The 18,118-nt window shown below is 37.1% G+C and overlaps 1 protein-coding gene and 1 pseudogene across 1 annotated transcript; one reads left to right on the top strand and one right to left on the bottom strand.

Moving 5' to 3' along the window:
- The first annotated feature begins 135 nt into the window (after window positions 1-135).
- Window positions 136-11,158, top strand: LOC121776868 (annotated as a pseudogene).
- Window positions 11,159-14,038: 2,880 nt separating this feature from the next.
- On the bottom strand, window positions 14,039-17,869 carry LOC121763220 (chaperonin CPN60-2, mitochondrial-like). Its single transcript, XM_042159176.1, has 17 exons — window positions 17,694-17,869; window positions 17,563-17,587; window positions 17,332-17,463; window positions 17,033-17,192; window positions 16,758-16,933; window positions 16,510-16,605; window positions 16,154-16,258; window positions 15,950-16,036; window positions 15,701-15,871; window positions 15,550-15,618; window positions 15,389-15,466; window positions 15,198-15,293; window positions 15,002-15,101; window positions 14,811-14,914; window positions 14,613-14,718; window positions 14,451-14,529; window positions 14,039-14,363 (listed from the first exon to the last, which is right to left on the bottom strand). Exons 1-17 carry the CDS (start codon window positions 17,729-17,731, stop codon window positions 14,246-14,248), a joined length of 1,740 nt encoding a protein of 579 aa, XP_042015110.1. The 5' UTR covers window positions 17,732-17,869; the 3' UTR covers window positions 14,039-14,245.
- Window positions 17,870-18,118: the final 249 nt, after the last annotated feature.

Raw genomic sequence — 18,118 nt, 5'->3', positions numbered from 1 at the left:
TCATTTGCATCATTTAACACGTGTACGAGCCGGCCGGCGATAAAGGGCGCCCCGCCGTGTTTTGGAGAGCTAGCTACAAAGGGTTTTACATGAGCTATGACAAGGTTCATTGGACTCTGGTGGCTAGTTGGGAATATGAATAGTTTTCTGTTTTCATTTTGTAATCAGTTTAAACAAATTTTGTTGGATTTGTCTTTTTTTTTTAGTTGTACTCCTAGTAGCATTCTTTTATGAGAATCAAGCTTTGTGTTTTTATCATTTCTGCATAGTCTGTTTGTAAGTGCGAATACTAAAACGTGGTATTGATTTTGAGCAAATGACATTCAATTTTTTTCAATTAAAGCCTCTAAGATTGTTCGCAACCTGATGTGCAGCAGCTATTGTGTAATAACATATTGTACATCAAATTTTATCACAGATCACGAAATAAAAATACTCCATCAATTCTTCATAGTTGAGGCAGTTCTTTTTTAAATGAAATTGATTAATCCCAGAATCGGTGATATAGATCCTATATCTGATTTATTTATTTTATGCAAGTCTTCCACTGTGCTACAGGCATCAAACCCCAGCAGGAAACGTGTGTGAAATTGTGGGTGGGGTTGGATCGTGGGGCCTTTTGGCTTTCCATCTCTTGTAACCACCATTCAGTGGCTGATCCAGAAATTTTGATTCGGGGTACGATATTTAACAGTAGAGACCTAGGGCTTCAAAGTTTATAATCAATAAGTTTTCTTCTACTACTAATTTTAAATATTTTATAATAATAGTTTGTGAGTTGTAAATGTCTTATATATTTATTACTTGTGAATGTCGATACAAATATAAATGTAAAAATTACGTAAAAAAATACATTTCTTTGAAAGAACACAAAATATTTTAGCAAGAGTTTCATATTTCTAAAAAAATTGAAAAGGAAGAAAATATAACAACTAAACAAAAATAATTTTTTTACAATTTTATATAGAGAAATATAATAACTATCATAAATTATTAATTTATTAAAGGTGTGAATTAGTTTAATATATTATTATACAGTAACAATTATACAATAAATAGTGAAAGATCAAAAATAATTAAAAAGAGTAAAATAAGTGTATATAAAACAATTAACATAGAACCACAGCTTCTGTGGATCGATATTGAATCCTCCAATAACATTAGCGATCAGCTACCACTGCACCAATTCGGTGTTAATGTGAAGTATGCCTCCATATATAATTAAGACTGAGGTCCAATGGTCCCTTACCTTTACCCTAAAATTCATTTTGGTCCCATATATTAAGTTTGTGACCATTTGGTCTCTAACATATTGTTTTGGTACATTTTAGTCCCAAACAAGGTCACAAACTTAATGTGTGGATCCGAAAAGAATTTTATGGAAAATTTACGGGACCAAAATTGGACTTTAGCCCTAGATTATAATTAAGTTATTAAATTGATCAAACATTTGAATGTTAATTTTAACAGAAAATAGTTATTTTGGACCAAAACAATATGTTAGGAACCAAAAGGTCACAAACTTAATGTATGAGACCAAAAAGAATTTTAGGGCAAATGTAAGGGACCAAAATTGGACTTTAGTCTATAATTAAATATGAATATTTATGGCCACAGTTGTATCCCCTTGTTATACATTGGATCCGCCACTGCCATCATTTGCATATTGATGTGTTCAATGGTGAATGAATTCTATAACCTTTCATGTCACTTTTTTGTGCCTAAAAATAGTTGGAGTTTGGGAGAAAAGAATACACCGCAACAAACATTTTTTACTCTCTAGCTTTCTACATCGTAGTGTGCATTTTAAGAGCATTGTATAGCTCGATTCTCAGAACTCCATCAAGTTTGTCGTTGTCGAGCGAATTTGAGCTATTTCTACACGCTAGCAGGAAGTCGTTTTATCTTTGGAGAAAATACGACAATCCGTGACCACCAGTCGGCCGTAATTTATACTGCGAAAATAGGCTTTTCCTCGACTCGACTAATTTTTTGTTTTTTGTTTGTCATTTCCATATTAATCTCTTTCTCTCTCTTGCTTTTTCTCTTTTTCTCATTTTCTATCCTACTTAATCTATCTTTTCTATTTTACTTTACCAAATTCTCATTAGAACTCGTGTCATCCACGAATGAGACTATTTTTCGTAAATGAGGGAGTAATAAAATTAATTATTTTTACATAACAACTATTCCCTCATCCCGACTAAAATGACACAATTTTTTAGTCAACACGTGATTTTATGAGTTTTTAGTCAATATATTTAATAGTAGAAATAAAAGATGGGTATGAGTACTAAATAAAGGGAGAAATGAAATTGAATATTTAATTACAGCTATAGAAAATGATTGGATATATTAATTGGATAAATAAAAGTTTTCAAAACTAGATCTTAGTTTGACAAATAAAAGGAAAAAAAAATGTGTCTATGTTAATTGAGAAGGAGAAAGCAATTAAACAACAAAATTCATTACTTTTCCAACAATTTACCTGAATTAAACATTGTGAATATAAATACTTCACTTTCATTCGGCGTGATGCTAAGTTAGAGCGCAACAAGCTGTTGATCATTATTATTCTATAATTTCTCCACAATGTCTATCAGCGAGGAATTCCAAGCTAGTAAGAGCATCCACTATCCAGGAGGGACGGGTCCGTCGCGCGCCGCGTTGCAGCATCCGTCCCGTCCCGCGTCCCGTGTTGACGTGACAAGCGACGGGCCGTCTCGCCACGCGCCTATGCGACGTGGCGCGACCCGGCATCGTGCGTGACGCCCACTCGCCGGCCCGCGAGTGGGCGTCGTCACGTGCTGACGCAATAAATATTTTTTTAAAAAAAATTCAAATTTTTTAAAAAATAAATAAATAATAAAATTTAAAAAAAATTCTAACGGTAATAATACCGTTTTTTTGTTTCTTTTTTTAATTTTTTTAATTTTTAAATTAATTTTTTTACTCTATAAATACTCATACACTCATCCTCATTTCACACACAACTACACATCTATTCTTCTATCATCTCAATTTCCTCTCAAATTTCCTCTCATCACAAGATGTCCGGCAAAGGCAACTACGGCGGCTCCGGCTCCGGCTCCGGCGGGTGGGATCTCAACGCCTTCGGCGATTGGGAGACCATGATCAACACACTGGGCGGTTCCAGTGCGTCGACGCCGGGGACCAGGGTTCGGCGACACCGGGGGTACCAACCACCCAACTTTGACGTTGATGCATATGCCCGTCCCTCCGCCCCGCGGTATTCGCAGGGATTATCCCAGATCCGGGAGGATTTTTCCGTTGATCCAACGCCGGGAGTAGGCCGAGGCGGTGGAGGTGGGCGAGGCGGTGGAGGTGGACGAGGCGGTGTACAACCCCAGTCGGGCGAGGACGAGGAGGAGGAGGAAGAAGAGGAAGAGGAAGAGGATCTAGGTCGGCATCCGTACAGCAACCACGAAACGCTGGCGGTGTACAACGCCTGGATCACCGTCTCGTACGATCCCATCGTCGGGAATCAACAACCTCGGAAGTGTTTCTGGGAAAAGGTCTGCGAGGTCTACCACCAGATAAAGCCGAAAGGCTCCCGCAAGCGCAAATATAAAATGCTCCGCTCTCACTTTGACCTAGTCGAACGACAGGTCAAAAAATTCTGCGGCCTCTACTCGGCCGAAGCAGCGCGCTACCAAAGCGGCGCCACGGCAACCGACATTTTGACGTCCGCTTTGCGCGCCTACTACCAGGACACCCGTCAACAATTCAAATTTGTTAATGTTTGGCAGGCCGTGAAGGACGAGGAACGGTGGGCCGGCGGTTTCTGCTCCAGCTCGGGTTCAAACTCGAAGCGCACGAAGCATACGACGAGTGGCCAATACTCGTCTGGTGGTGACAGCGCTGAGGGCATCAGCCCACATGAGGCTGAATCGCAGGAGTTTGCGGGTATGGTCGGCGATGCTGGAGGATCCAGCCGTGGGTGCCGTCGGCCGCAAGGGACAAAGGCGGCTAGAGCGAGGAAGGGCCAAGGCGAATCAAGCCAGGCGGCCTCGGGATCGGGCTCGCGGGGAGGCTCGGACACACTTATGGTGGCGTACATGACCGCCACAATGGCGGACACTTCCCGCTTCTCGCACGCCCAATTCGCGGCCTGGTGGAACGGAATTGTGCATATGGCAGCACAACTTGGCCTTCCGACTCCCCCTCAACCTCGACCGCCTCCGGAGGATGATTAGCCGGCGGAGTAGTTTTTTTATTTTCTTTAAATTTGTATTTTAAATTATGTTGTGTGTTTTTTTATGTTGTGTGTTTTTTAATAAAGTGTGTTTGTTTTAATTGAATTGGGTTGGAAAAAAAATAAAAAATTAAATTAAATGAATAGTAATTTAAGGGAGGGAATAAGGGACAGTTAAGGAACGGAGGGTTGCAGGTTCCGTCTCTTAATTAAGGGATGGAGGAATAAAGTACAGTGGGGCCCTCAAATAGTAGTTTAAGGGACGGTGGAGGGACAGCGTAGTGGATGGCCTAAGTAGTTTCATCTCCAGATTTCGTATTTGTTTTTTTCTCGTGTAGTTTTTCGGAACCCGAATTCGTCAGATTGACCTAATTAATTTGAAAGTTTTGTGAAATCGTTTGGATCTGTTAATCTGAACTGAAATTGGTCTGGTTTGCCTATATTTGAAACGTTCCTGTTTACTTAATTGGGGAAGCTGAGTAGTTTTACGATTTTCATCTGATTTTAGCCAATTTTTATTGTGGGAATCAAGCCGTGAATAATATGCTCTCTTTTGTATTGGATTATGCTGATGCTTCTTCTGTTTGTTTTGTTATTGAAAAGATATTGAAGCCTTACCCAATATAATACAAAGGAAATATGCGCTCTTACGAGATTTGTATAAGAGCTTAGAAGGTATGTGTCAACAGCAAATTACTAGTCCTCTTGTTTGTTTGTTATCTTTAGTTCTTTCCTTTTTGGTTGATACGGATCATCACAGTCATGCAAACTGCAAGCGAGATGCAAACAGGATATAATCGAAGTTGTTTCATGGTTATCTTTAGTTCTTTCCTTTTTGGTTGGAGTTGTTTAGTCACGCATGTTGGGTAGCCTAGTTTTTTTAGGCGTCTTCGGTAGTCTGATACGGAGTCAATGTCCCACACCAGTTGTTCTTGTGAGAACAACTGGTGTGGGGTAAATAGACTAAATGGACTTTCTCTCATAACAAGATAGTATTTTGGGCTGAGTTCTCCTATTTAGTCTATCTCATAGTCACATATGGTCTATATCATCGTCTCACATGTCGGTAGTTTAGTTTGGTTGTGAGCCTTACTATTTAATTTTCTCAAGGTTTGGAATTTTGAGAGCACACGTGTTGGAATTGATAAGGATTGGTGTTTTCTTTTGAACATCTTGGAATAAATAAATGAGTGTACTTCCTTTGGTAGGAAAGTATATTCTCCTTGGATGGTTGATAAGGATTGGTAATTTCTTTTGAACATCTTGGTATTGAACGACAATAGCTAAAGGTGAAGCCTTCCTTAGTGAAATAGTTGTATGCTCTCTCAGTTCTAAGTTAATCGATTCGTATTCCTTTATGGACATCTCAAGCTAAATGACTCATTCCTCTTTTGACAAAAATCAATCCTTTTAACCTTCCTTATATTACTCCTACTTTATTCTTTCTTTCTTTATTTTTATTGTCTCTTCATTAACTATTTTATTCTCTTTATACTTAACTCACTAAACACCATCTTAAATCCCATGCTAAAAAGATACGTCTCGATTAACTAGATTAAATTAGAACAAAGGGAGTATCTATTATTTCCTAGTTCTCTTACACATGTATTACTTTTTGCTTACAAACAAACACAACCTTCTTCAATTTCATTCTCTTACATAGGGGTGTGCATTCGGGTTTCGGTTCGGTTTTTTGCCAAAATCGAAAAACCGAATTTAGTTCAAAATCCAAACCGAACCGAACCCGAAAAACCGAAAAACCGAAACCGAAAAACCGAAAACCGAACTTAAAAAACTGAAAAACCCGAACAAAACCGAACTTAAAAAACTGAAAAACCCGAACAAAACCGAAAAACCCGAAAAAAAACCGAAAAACATGAAAAAAATAAATATAATATAAATATATTTATATATGTGTATTTTATTTTATTTTATATATACTAATAGAATATTTATATATAATATAAAATTAATAATACATATATATATATATATTATATAGTAGAATATATTAAAAGAATATATATTATATATAATATAATATATTAAATTAATAGAATATATATAATTCGGTTTTTCGGTTTTTCGGTTTTTTTCTTCGCCCGAACCGAACCGTAAAACCGAATTTTTTTTATTTTTAAAACCGAACCGAACCGACAAATCGAAAAAACCGAACCGAATTTCAAAATTTCTGTTTGGTTCAGTTCGGATATTCGGTTTCCGGTTTTTTTGCTCACCCCTACTCTTACACAAGACAACTCAAACCATTTGATTGTACACCGTGCCATTTGATTGTCAGTGAAAGTTCACCGCACCATTTTTACAACCTTCTTCACTTTCATTCTCTTGAACAAGACAACTCAAACCATTTGATTGCACACCCTACCATTTTATACGCAGTGAAAGGCGGTGGTACCGAAATAACAATGAATTTAAAGATATAACAATGAAACTAAGATATGATAACTAGAAGACTCTTTCTTAACAAAGGATATCTAACAATCTAAAGTTGTCTTCAAGTGGTATCCGCAGCCTTCTCTTTACCCACTCTTCTCTGCGTCTTCTCTCTTCTTCTGTATTCATCGTTTGTGCACGAGCCACACGTGAACGCTATCAAAGGTGCATGACCAGGCTGCGCCTAAAGTTTCTGGTGGAGGTGAGGTTGATGTCTCTTCGTTCCTCTTCCACCTTGAGGACAAGGCTGTTTTCAGCACCAGTGCAGCTGACACGGATCATCGCGGACGCAGCAACAGTAAACGAGATGTGAAGAGGATAGAGTCAGTTTTTTCGTGGTTATCTTTATTTCTTTTTTTTGGTTGGAGTCTTGTAGTCATGGATGTCTTCGATTGTTTAGTTTTTTTAGGTATCTTTAATTTGCATATCTCTAGTATTTGATTAGGTTAGAATTCTTGGCTATTTCATTCCCTTGGGGTTTGAAAGGGGAGATGGTCTGGAATTTTAATTTGTATTGGTACTTGGCCAAGGCCTCTCGAGAGGAATCTGCTGTATTCCCATCCAATTCAATCGTGCATCTTTGAGTTGTATTGTCAAACTGTTTGTGTGCATATTTTGTGATTGTTCTGTCATTATCGCTAACACCTTGTGTGAAACTGACCGGCAATCTTTCAGTAGTTGCTCTTAACATTTGTTTCTTGAAGGTTGTCTTTGTAGTTGTTCAAAAAGCATAAACTATTCAAGTCAGTGTCGTATAAAGTGAAATGGCTAGCTTCTACAAATCTAGTTTGTATATCTAAGCTTTCAACTCAGTGTCGTATACGGTGGAATGGTTAGCAACTTAGCTTCTAGAAGTCTAATTTGTATCATCTAAGCTTTTAAGAACATTGAAGGTTTATAACATTTCACCGTAATGTTCTCTCACCACATGCTAGATTCCCATATTTAAAACCTTTTAACCTGCCTGCTACATAAACCAGGCAATACTGATAAAGTTTTGCTTAGGATATGAACTGGTTCTTTTCTTCTCAGCATTTCTGGATTTCAAATGCTTGAGAAAAAATCCATGCAGAAACATGGTGGCCATGTTTTCTTGTCTCAATGTAACAGAAATTCAGAAGCAAAACGAACAGCGCTGTGAACAAGAGATAGATGATATGAAGCGTGGTATAAAATCCGGTAGCATCACACCCAATTCTTCTCTTCTCAAATTTACAGAAGATGCTATAGATGAGCAAAAACATGCCATAAGGATTGCCGATGAGAAAGTAGCATTGGCGGTTCAGGCTTATGACTTGGTACTGATCTTACACTCCTTAATCTGTGTTGTGATTCTATGTGATAGTGTGCTTTGTTTTTGAATGCGTATCAAGATATTTACATTGTTCCTGATTGTATCTAATCATTACTTTAATCTTATTCCATTAATACTTGTTCCGTATGTGTATATATTAGCTCTGATTGTTATTTTGTGTTTATGACTGGGGATACTAAGAACTTCTACTTTTAGCTGATGTATCTTGCTTTGGTTTCATTGTTTCAAACAATCTGTATATTGTTAAAGAAGGGAGGCGCACATGAACTGTTTGATAATTTGGCAGACAAAATAGTAATGATCAGTTGGCAAACCAGCACATGCCAACTGCTTCAAGAAAAGATTCTAAAGACACTTCTTGGAATTAAACACATTAAACTCCCCTTTGCGTGGATCTTTGGCCAATGCCAATGCTACTGAATGCAAGACATAGATAAACCCCTCACAAACCTGAAGGGTATTTATACTAATCAAGACTCCTATTTCTAGTTTTCTACCATGAAACCAAATAGTCGAGAACTAATATAGAAGACATAATCAAAGGACTGAAATTAAAACAAACTACTGCAAATAAGAAAGACTCTACTAACAAATACTCCTCTGTCCCACTCTTAGTGGAACATTTCTTTTTCGGCATGGGATTTTATGTAGAGAGAGTGATGTTTCCAATTTTAGAAATGTGTCATTTAGAGTGGGACATCCCAAAAAGGAAAATGTGTCACTTAGAGTGGGGCGGAGGGAGTATATCTCTTTAACTTTTGATCCAACTCAGCAAAGAACACAACCTTCCTCGGGCCTCTCGTCTAGAACTTCAGCAGTCTATCCGTATCATATATACTAGAGATACTGCAGGAAAGCCTGTTCTCATCAAAAAATTAAATTGGATTACTGATTACTGGAGAAATATATAGTTACCGTATTGCTTTTGATTATGGTAACACAAAATGTAAGTTTGGGTTTAAGCCGTGCAAGACATGGAAACATGGGAGATAGTCAACAGGATGTTGTAGTTCTGGTACCAAGATTAGGATCCTTGTACAGATCTCAAGAAACATGTTTTCTCTACTGCAGAGTTTTAAAAGTTGATCATTTTTCTTTGACAAGAATCTCTCTTGTTCAAAATTGTATAATTACTGAATGGTTATATGACTAATAGACTTGAGTATCAAAATAGAAGATGTATTGGATAAGGAGAACCATCATAAATTCATGATGTTGTGGTAAAAGAGGATTTCCTAAACACAAATGGGATGGTTTTCTTGCAAGTACTATAAAGCTTTTCTGGCTTAAACTGTGCATATAGCTTGTTGCCTTAACGAGTAATTTTTTGATGGAAAAGGTAGACACTCACATTCAACAGCTTGATCAATACCTGAAGAAATTTGATGAGGATCTTCGGCGTGGTATTCGTCTAGTTGCTTTAATATAACTCTTTATCTGAATATGGTCCAGTTGCAGAGTGCCATCTGCTAATGTGTACAATGAATCTATATCTTGTTTCTCACAGTTAAGGTATCTTTTGGTATGAAATAGCCGAAAGGGATGCCATAGCTGCAACTCCTCCAACTCATGATATGAATGTCAAAGCTGGAAGGTCTGGCGAAACTAGTAATAGAGGGCACCCTTACTCTGGACCCTTCTAGTTTCAAATAATTTTCATGATTTTTTTATTTTCCCTTGTGAATGTTAGTTTTACCTAAATCCGAAAATTATATGTTGTGTGAGAGTGTTTATTTAATTAAAACCAAAGTCATCCCCAACTCCCACACAGAAGAAAAAGAGGAGAAACTGGGAGCAGGCAATGATGCTGTATGTGATAATCCTAGTTGGCTAGTGTTTGTAGCTCAGTTTTTTAAAATATCGTAAATTCTCTGGGATGTTAGCTACAAGAATGAATGAAAATAGCAGGTACTGATCGTAGTAATAGTAAGAGCATCATTGAAGAACCGGTCTATCTGTTGATGGAAAGGTCTTACGGAAATATCTTAGCTTATGAGTGCAAGTATGATAGGGGCCTCATGCCTTGTCCAACAAGATTCGTTATGCCTTGTCCCCCAAGTTTCTCCACATCTTTTAATATTATTTGATTTAACATATCTTTTATTTTAGTTAGCTATATTTATGTAATCTTTATCTTTATTGAGTCTAGTATTCTATAAATTGATGGTCTGTGTAATCTTTTATGCATTGAAAAATAAAGTTAATTACTTATTTTAATTCTCGGTTCTTGCGGAAATCACCACCTAGAACTCCAACTAGGTATAAATCGTTGGTCGTCTACAACGATATGCATTGAAAAATAAAGTTAATTACTTATTTTAATTCTCGGTTCTTGCGGAAATCGCCACCTAGAACTCCAACTAGGTAGGTATAAATCGTTGGTCGTCTACAACGATAGGTCAAGGGTGCACTAGTTGATAGACCCTTGACCTATCAGATTAAAGAACCAACGATTTATAGTGAGAAGAAAAAATACACCCCAATTTGAGTTCTAGGGGGCGATTTCTGCAAGAACCAAGAATGAGAATAAGTAATTAACTTTATTTCTCTATGCATAAAAGATTAGTTGATAGACCCTTGACCTATCGGATTAGAGCACCAACGATTTATAGTAGTGAGAAAGAAGAAAATACACACTAGTTGGAGTTCTTCTAGGGGCAATTTCTGCCAGAACTAAGAATGAGAATAAGTAATTAACTTTATTTCTCTATGCATAAAAGGTTACATAGACCTTCGGTTTATAGAATATTAACTAGACTCAATAAAGATAAAGATTACATAACTAAAATAAAAGATATGCTAAATCAAATAATATTAGAAGATGTGGAGAAACTTGGGCCTATCAAAGTATATGAGCTTTGCATTGAGTAAACATGATCTTTTATGCAGGACGCGCGTTGCAGCAGCAAATGGATCTGCGGCCTCAGCCTCTGGAACTGGTGCAACGGCTGCAGCAAATACCAGCATGGAATTAGATCTGCCTGTTGACCCAAACGAGCCCACGTATTGTTTCTGCAACCAAGTGAAGTGGTTGCATGTGACAATCCCGATGTAAGTAAACAACTCCCTCGTAGCTTCTATCCCACCTTTGAGTTTGAGATGACAAAATTTGCGGCTTTTGTATGCAGTGCAATATGGCTGTGTTGGGCTTAAAGAACAGCCTAAAGGCGTAGGAAAGTGCGATAACGGACTCTGGCTTGCTTCCCAAGTGATACTTCGTATGTTAGTAAAACTCCCACGTTTCGAATTTGAACTACAAAGTCATGACTGAATTTGCGGTGTAACGAATGCAACTTCGCTGCAGATATATGAAGAGTGATATTGCGTTGTCCTCGACTTCGTGCAATATAGCACCCGTTGATAATGTACTCTCTTTCTACGAAAACTCTAATTTAACGATGACAATCGAGTTATGTTTTCATATTATTTTAGATCAAGTATAATAGTATTGTACTTCATTTAATTGACTTGTTTTTCTATTCTGAAAAATAACAAGATAATTGAGTCATTTCTGTTTTTAGTAAAAAATATCACTCTCTCTCCTATTTTATTATCTCTTCATGTCTCTTACTTTATTTACCACCACTTAACACGCTATTCTAAATATCCGGGCCTAAAGAAACGTACTTCCTTCTCCCTCTATAGCTGAGTCGTATTCCTTTTTGAGATGTCCTATTGTAGCTGAGTCATTTCAGTTTTTGGCAAAAAGTACTTTACTCTTTCTTACTTTATTCTCTCTACTTTTTCCTTTATGTTTTATTCTCCTTTTACCTAACTCATTTTAAAAAAATTCTTAAATTCCATGCCGAAAAAAAACGTCTCTACTATAAAGAGACGGAGGGAGTATTTATTAATAAAGAACGGGGGATTAATTGATTGGATTTGTGATTTGATTTGATTGTCAGATTTTATGTTCTCAATTTTGAGTAGCTTATGCAGTTAAGCGTCTAGTATTGTTGGTCAATGTTACCCCTCCTTTAGGCCATCCACAATAGGAATAGCCCACCAATAGCTCAGCCATAGCTTAGCCACAAACTACTCCGGCCATATCATCAACACTAAAAATCCTCCTGCCACATCATCAAAACAAACAAATAGCCCAGCCATAGCCATAGCCTAGCCACATCACTCAAAATTATATAAAATAAATAATTAACAATCACACAAAATACGGAATTAAATTTACCACACACATACAGGAAAATTCAATAATAATATTAAAATTTTAAAAAGTACATTAATTAAAAAAACACACTTCATTAAAATTAAAATAACATTACAACATCCTCATTAATGAGTTTGTCTCACATCGAAAGTGGAATATAAAACATTCAAGAATGTCTCTATAAAAGAGAAACAACCAAGAATGAGTTTGTCCCACATCGAAATTGGAACATAAAACATTCAAGGATGTCTCTATAAAAGAGAAACAACCAAGAATGAGTTTGTCCCACATCGAAAGTGGAACATAAAACATTCAAGGGTGTCTCTATAAAAGAGAAACAACCAAGAATGAGTTTGTCCCACATCAAAAGTGGAACATAAAATATTCAAGGATGTCTCTATAAAAGAGAAACAACCAAGAATGAGTTTGTCCCACATCGAAAGTGGAACATAAAACATTCAAGGGTGTCTCTATAAAAGAGAAACAACCAAGAATGAGTTTCACAAAAAAAACATTAAATAAAAAAATTAAAAAATTCGCTGGGCGATGCGCTAGGCGATCCGGAGCGCTGCAATAGCACCGAGCGGATCGCCCAGCGCACCTCCTAGCGCCACGGAACCGCCGAGCGCTAGGCGGTTTTTAAATCCGGCGCTCGGCTAGGCGGTGCGCTAGGCGCTATTGTGGATGCTCTTAAGGATAGTTTCTATTACTCCCTCCGTCCCGATTAAGATGACATGTTTTCCTTTTTAATTTGTCCCAACAAAAATGACACATTTTCTTTTTTGGAAACTTTCTATTTCCAATTAATACACTCAACCACTTTTTCTCACTGCTATTAAAATATTTATTTTTCTTTCTCTCTCTATTTTAATACTTACACTCACATTTTCTCTCTCCAATTAAACACTTTAAACAATAACTCATAAATTCCATGTCGGTCAAGAAATGTGACATCTTAGCCGGGACGGAGAGGGAGTGGTATTCTTGTTAGAAAAATAGCCTAATTATTTATTTTTAGACAGCATATATAAATGCAATGAGCTACTTGAGCAATTTAAACTCAGTCCTTCTTATCCTCTAGTTTTTATCTATTTAATTTTTCCATGGCACTAACTTGGTAAGGGCAGAACTTAATTTTTTAAAATTTTAAAAATTTTGTAAATAGAAAATAGTTTAATTAATTGTGAATGGAGAGAGTATATTTAATCTATTTAATCTCCCAGTGTGTCCACCTCTGTTTTCTATTATATTTCTTAAAACTCATGTTAAGTCGAAATGGTTCAATTAATCATGAACAGAGAGAATATAAATAATGCAAAATAACACCAGATTATCTTAGACAACTGAGGACGAGGACATTAAATCGCCTCGATTCAATGTAGATTCAGAACTACTATATACCTGCGAGTTTATTAATCAATATCTACGACCATAATGAAAATTAGAGTAATAAATAACCAATGAGTTAACAGATTTTACTCACACCTCACACAAATTTGAAAACTTGAAAAGGAGTGACAACTATATTAATAACTTTTGTTTGATCCCAATTATCATTCAAATACAATTCCAATTTTAAATCACTTAAAAGCCAAATTAACTAAGCTAGCCACAACCTACTTCGCCATGATCATCTACTATGGTCAAAAGATAAGTCGGTATCATACTCCCTCCGTCCAACTATGAACAATAATATTATAAATGTCACATTTCTTTTTATAGAAAAAAAAAACATATTTCTCTCTTACTTTATCCACTCTCCTACTTTTTTTCTCTATTTTTTTCTAACCTATTTTATTTTCTCTTTATTTAATCACTAAATATCATTACCTAAAAGCAGGTGTCAAATAAAAAATATCACGTATAATGGAATGAAACGGAGGGAGTATGATCATACAAATAATTTCTTGAGAGTGAAAATGAGATGAAAAGTGGCTGAGAGATAAATATTTAATGGACAATTCCAAAACAATAAAGAGTCTAACAAACTCCTACCAAACCAACTCGCCCTATCAATACATCCCGCTCAAAAATAACACAACTATCTTTTATTTCTTTCTTCTGTTCAACAATTGTTAAGCAGCATTCCATCACCTCAGTAGTCCATGCCACCCATTCCTCCCATGCCCCCACCGCCCATCGCTGGTCCAGCCTTCGCCTCTGTCGGTTGTTCTACCACAATCGCCTCTGTCGTTGTCATCAATGAAGAGACACTGCCAAACACAAACAATTACAGCCAAACATCGGTAGTCATGGGAGAGAGAAAGAGGAATGCATAGATCTCGGGTGAGGGGTTTTACCTAGCAGCATCAACGAGCGCAGTTCTAATGACCTTCAACGGGTCGATGATTCCAGCCTTCACCATATCCACGTATTCACCTATTCGCCAAAATTTATACATGCATTTTAAGGATTCAGAGCATAAAACAGCACACAATCTCTATTGAAAAGCAAGGTAATACCTTTAGCTGCATCATATCCGAGGTCTGGATTTTCTGATTCCAACAATTTGCCAACCACAACGGCACCCTCCACACCGGCATTTGCTGCAATAGTGAAAACTGGCGTCTGCATTTTTACAAAACCTAGTATGTCAGGGCAGAGGTCGAGATATATCTGGCGCCATTATATCTATAATCGTCAATATTATCGAATCATACCTTCAACGCATTTTGAATAATTTGGACACCAATCTTCTGATCGAAGTTGGCTGTTGGCAGCTTCTCCAATTCTTTGGCTGCGTAGAGGAGAGCAACACCTCCACCTATATATAATATGAGGATCATCTCAGTATCTCTTTCCTGATTATTCAGCTAAAAATTTTAAAAACGTGGTGAAACAGAAAACATACCGGGCACAATCCCTTCCTCTACAGCTGCTTTTGTGGCGTTAAGAGCGTCAGTCACTCTATCTTTCTTCTCACCAACTTCTGTTTCGCTGGCTCCTCCAATCTGAGAGAGAATTGTTTAAAATATTAGTCAAGTTCATCCCATTTAAGAAAAAAAACTTTTTGGTGACACATGCGATTCAAGAGAGCAAAAGGTAACCTTTAGCACAGCTACACCACCGGATAGCTTGGCAAGCCTTTCTTGCAACTTCTCCTTGTCATAATCAGAAGTGCTCAATTCGACTGCTGACCTGATCTGCATTTATAGAACATACATGTAAACATGGATAAAAGAAACAGCAAAATTAAAAAATATATTATAATCATAGCTCAAAAGCAGTTAACACAAACCTGCTCGCATCTTTCTTCAATGGATTTCTTCTCACCAGATCCATCAAGAATAACAGTATCATCCTTTGATATGGTGACCTGAGAAAGACAAAAACATGATCAGCTAATCTCGTAAAATGCAGGCAGGTTAATAATGAGCAATTAAGTCCAGCAGATCTAACCTTCTTGCACGATCCCAGTATATCCAGTTCCACATCATCCAAGTTCATTCCAAGTTCTTCTGTTATGACCTGTCCGCATGAATTTTATTACAAAAAATGCAACACTAAATAAAATCAACGCGTAAAAAGAAGATTAGAACATGATACATACTTGGCCCCCAGTTAAAACAGCAAGATCTTGCAAGCCCGATTTCCTGTTCTCACCGAACCCAGGCGCTTTGATAGCACAGACCTTGATTCCAGCTCGAAGCTTGTTAAGGATAAGAGTGGCCAGTGCATCGCTTTCCACATCCTCCGCGACTATCAGAAGTGGCCTTTGCCTCTGTACAGATAGACACATCAGCTCAACAACGTATTTTATATATAATTTGAACTTCAGAGCTAGAACAAATAATCATACCTTCAAAGCCAATTCAAGGACTTTAACAATAGCATTTATGCTAGAGATTTTCTTCTCGTAAATAAGAATAAGAGGATCCTCCAATTCCTATCAATGGGAAGAGCCAAATGTTAAACAATTCAAGAAGATGGGAAAATGATTTTCTTCAAGCTAGTAGATAATGACTTCCAAAAAAACCTTGTTCCGGTATTTTTAAACACTTACACATTTCTGAGTCTTCTGGTTTGTGATGAAGTATGGGGAGATATAGCCTCTGTCAAGCTTCATACCCTCAACTACTTCCAACTCATTGAACAGTGTCTTCCCATCCTACAACACCAAATAAGCCAACCACATTAATTTGAGAAGTATGCGACAGAGGTACACAAAACAATAAGCTCAGAGATAGCAACCCACACTCGAAAGCAAACAATTATATGATTGATCATTTGAATTCTCTCTATTAATATCATTAGTTCTATCAAGGAAACTATAAATATTCAGAATCTATGGATGAATAGTGTGAATCTATTACTCAGGCCAAATATTACTCAGGGAATAGTTGATAATAGAGCGCATACTTGAATTGTTATGACACCCTCTTTTCCAACTTTTTCCATGGCCTTTGCAATCAGCTCACCAATTTCCCTCTCTCCATTAGCAGAAATAGTTCCAACCTACAAAACGTGCAATCAAGCCGTAAGCAAAAGAGAAGAAATACAAATCAACTTCTCCACTTTAAATCACCTATTGCACTCTTCATTACTAAACTAAGGGTAGAAAATAATCATTGTTGACACCGATCAAAAAAAGACAGCAAACAACGTACCTGAGCAATCTCCTCCGATGTGCTAATCATCCTTGCTCTGCTTTTCAAGTTTGTAACAACAGCATCAACAGCCATGGTAATGCCACGTCTTAGATCCATAGCGTTCATGCCAGCTGCCACTGACTTGCAGCCTTCAGTGAATATTGCACGAGTAAGGACAGTAGCACAGGTCGTACCTAAAAAATTCAACACACACAACTGTTAACACCATACAATTAAACAAAATGCAGCTGACACAAGAGCGAACAACAGGGAAAAAAGTGAGATGCACTCACCATCACCAGCAACATCATTGGTAGCATTTGCCACCTGTTTAACAAGGCTAGCACCAATATTCTTAACTTTGTCCTTAAATTCAATGCTCTTAGCAACAGTGACACCATCCTTTGTCACTTTGGGTGCACCCCAACTCTGCTCAATCACTACATTGCGCCCCTGAACCAAACAACCCGACATTAAACTTCTCACAACTTTACAAATCAAATACAATACTCAGATATAAATTACAAAATCAAGCTAATAACTTTACAAATTACTAAAGGAGACAAATCAAATTGCACTATAAGGTTATTACCTTAGGACCCATGGTGACTTTAACAGCATCAGCAAGGTCTTCAACACCCTTAAGCATCAAAGCCCTAGCCTCCACTCCAAATCTAATATCTTTGGCAGCATAGTTTCTGCTCCAACCGAATCTACCCCCAATCTGCACCGGACCCACAAAAATAAATCCACTATACAGCTCAAAGCATATCAGATAATACTATCATTTTTGTAGAATTTGTTAAAAATCAACTCTTGGTACCTGTTGGCTGCTTTTACTCGCAACGCTGCACAAAGAAACAAAAAACAAAAGATGGGTTTTAACAATCAAGTCTCAATCACATTCTAGCAAAACACAGAGATCGAGTTATGGTTGTAAATCGGTTTAATTACCTGGCTTTGGAGGCTAGATTTGCTGCAAAACGATACATGTTTTGACGCAGAATTGTTGAGTTGAGATAGAGAGTTAGGGAGAAGGTGTGTGTTTAAAAAGAAATTGAGAAGAGTCTGGAAGATCTAAGAAGATTGATTCTTCTAGGGTTTATGATAATGAGACGGCTCACTCTCATAAAAGGGTTTAAGCTTCTTGTTCCTCACGTTATCTTATTTTTGGGTTGTTTCTTGTTTCATCCGGTTCTCTTGGACACAAAATTTATAAAATTAAGACTAAACTCTCAATTTGGTTCTTAACATATTGTTTTTTTTTATTTTAGTCCTAAACATTATCTTTTGAATTATTCGGTCTCTCACATTTGAAATCGGATCGCATTTAGTCCGAAATGGACGGTTCCGTTAAAATGTAACAGTCAACAAAATTT

This window comes from Salvia splendens, chromosome 2 (genome assembly GCF_004379255.2).
Source record: "Salvia splendens isolate huo1 chromosome 2, SspV2, whole genome shotgun sequence".
Classification (NCBI taxonomy): Eukaryota; Viridiplantae; Streptophyta; class Magnoliopsida; order Lamiales; family Lamiaceae; genus Salvia; species Salvia splendens.
This window is presented reverse-complemented; position numbering and strand designations above follow the sequence as displayed.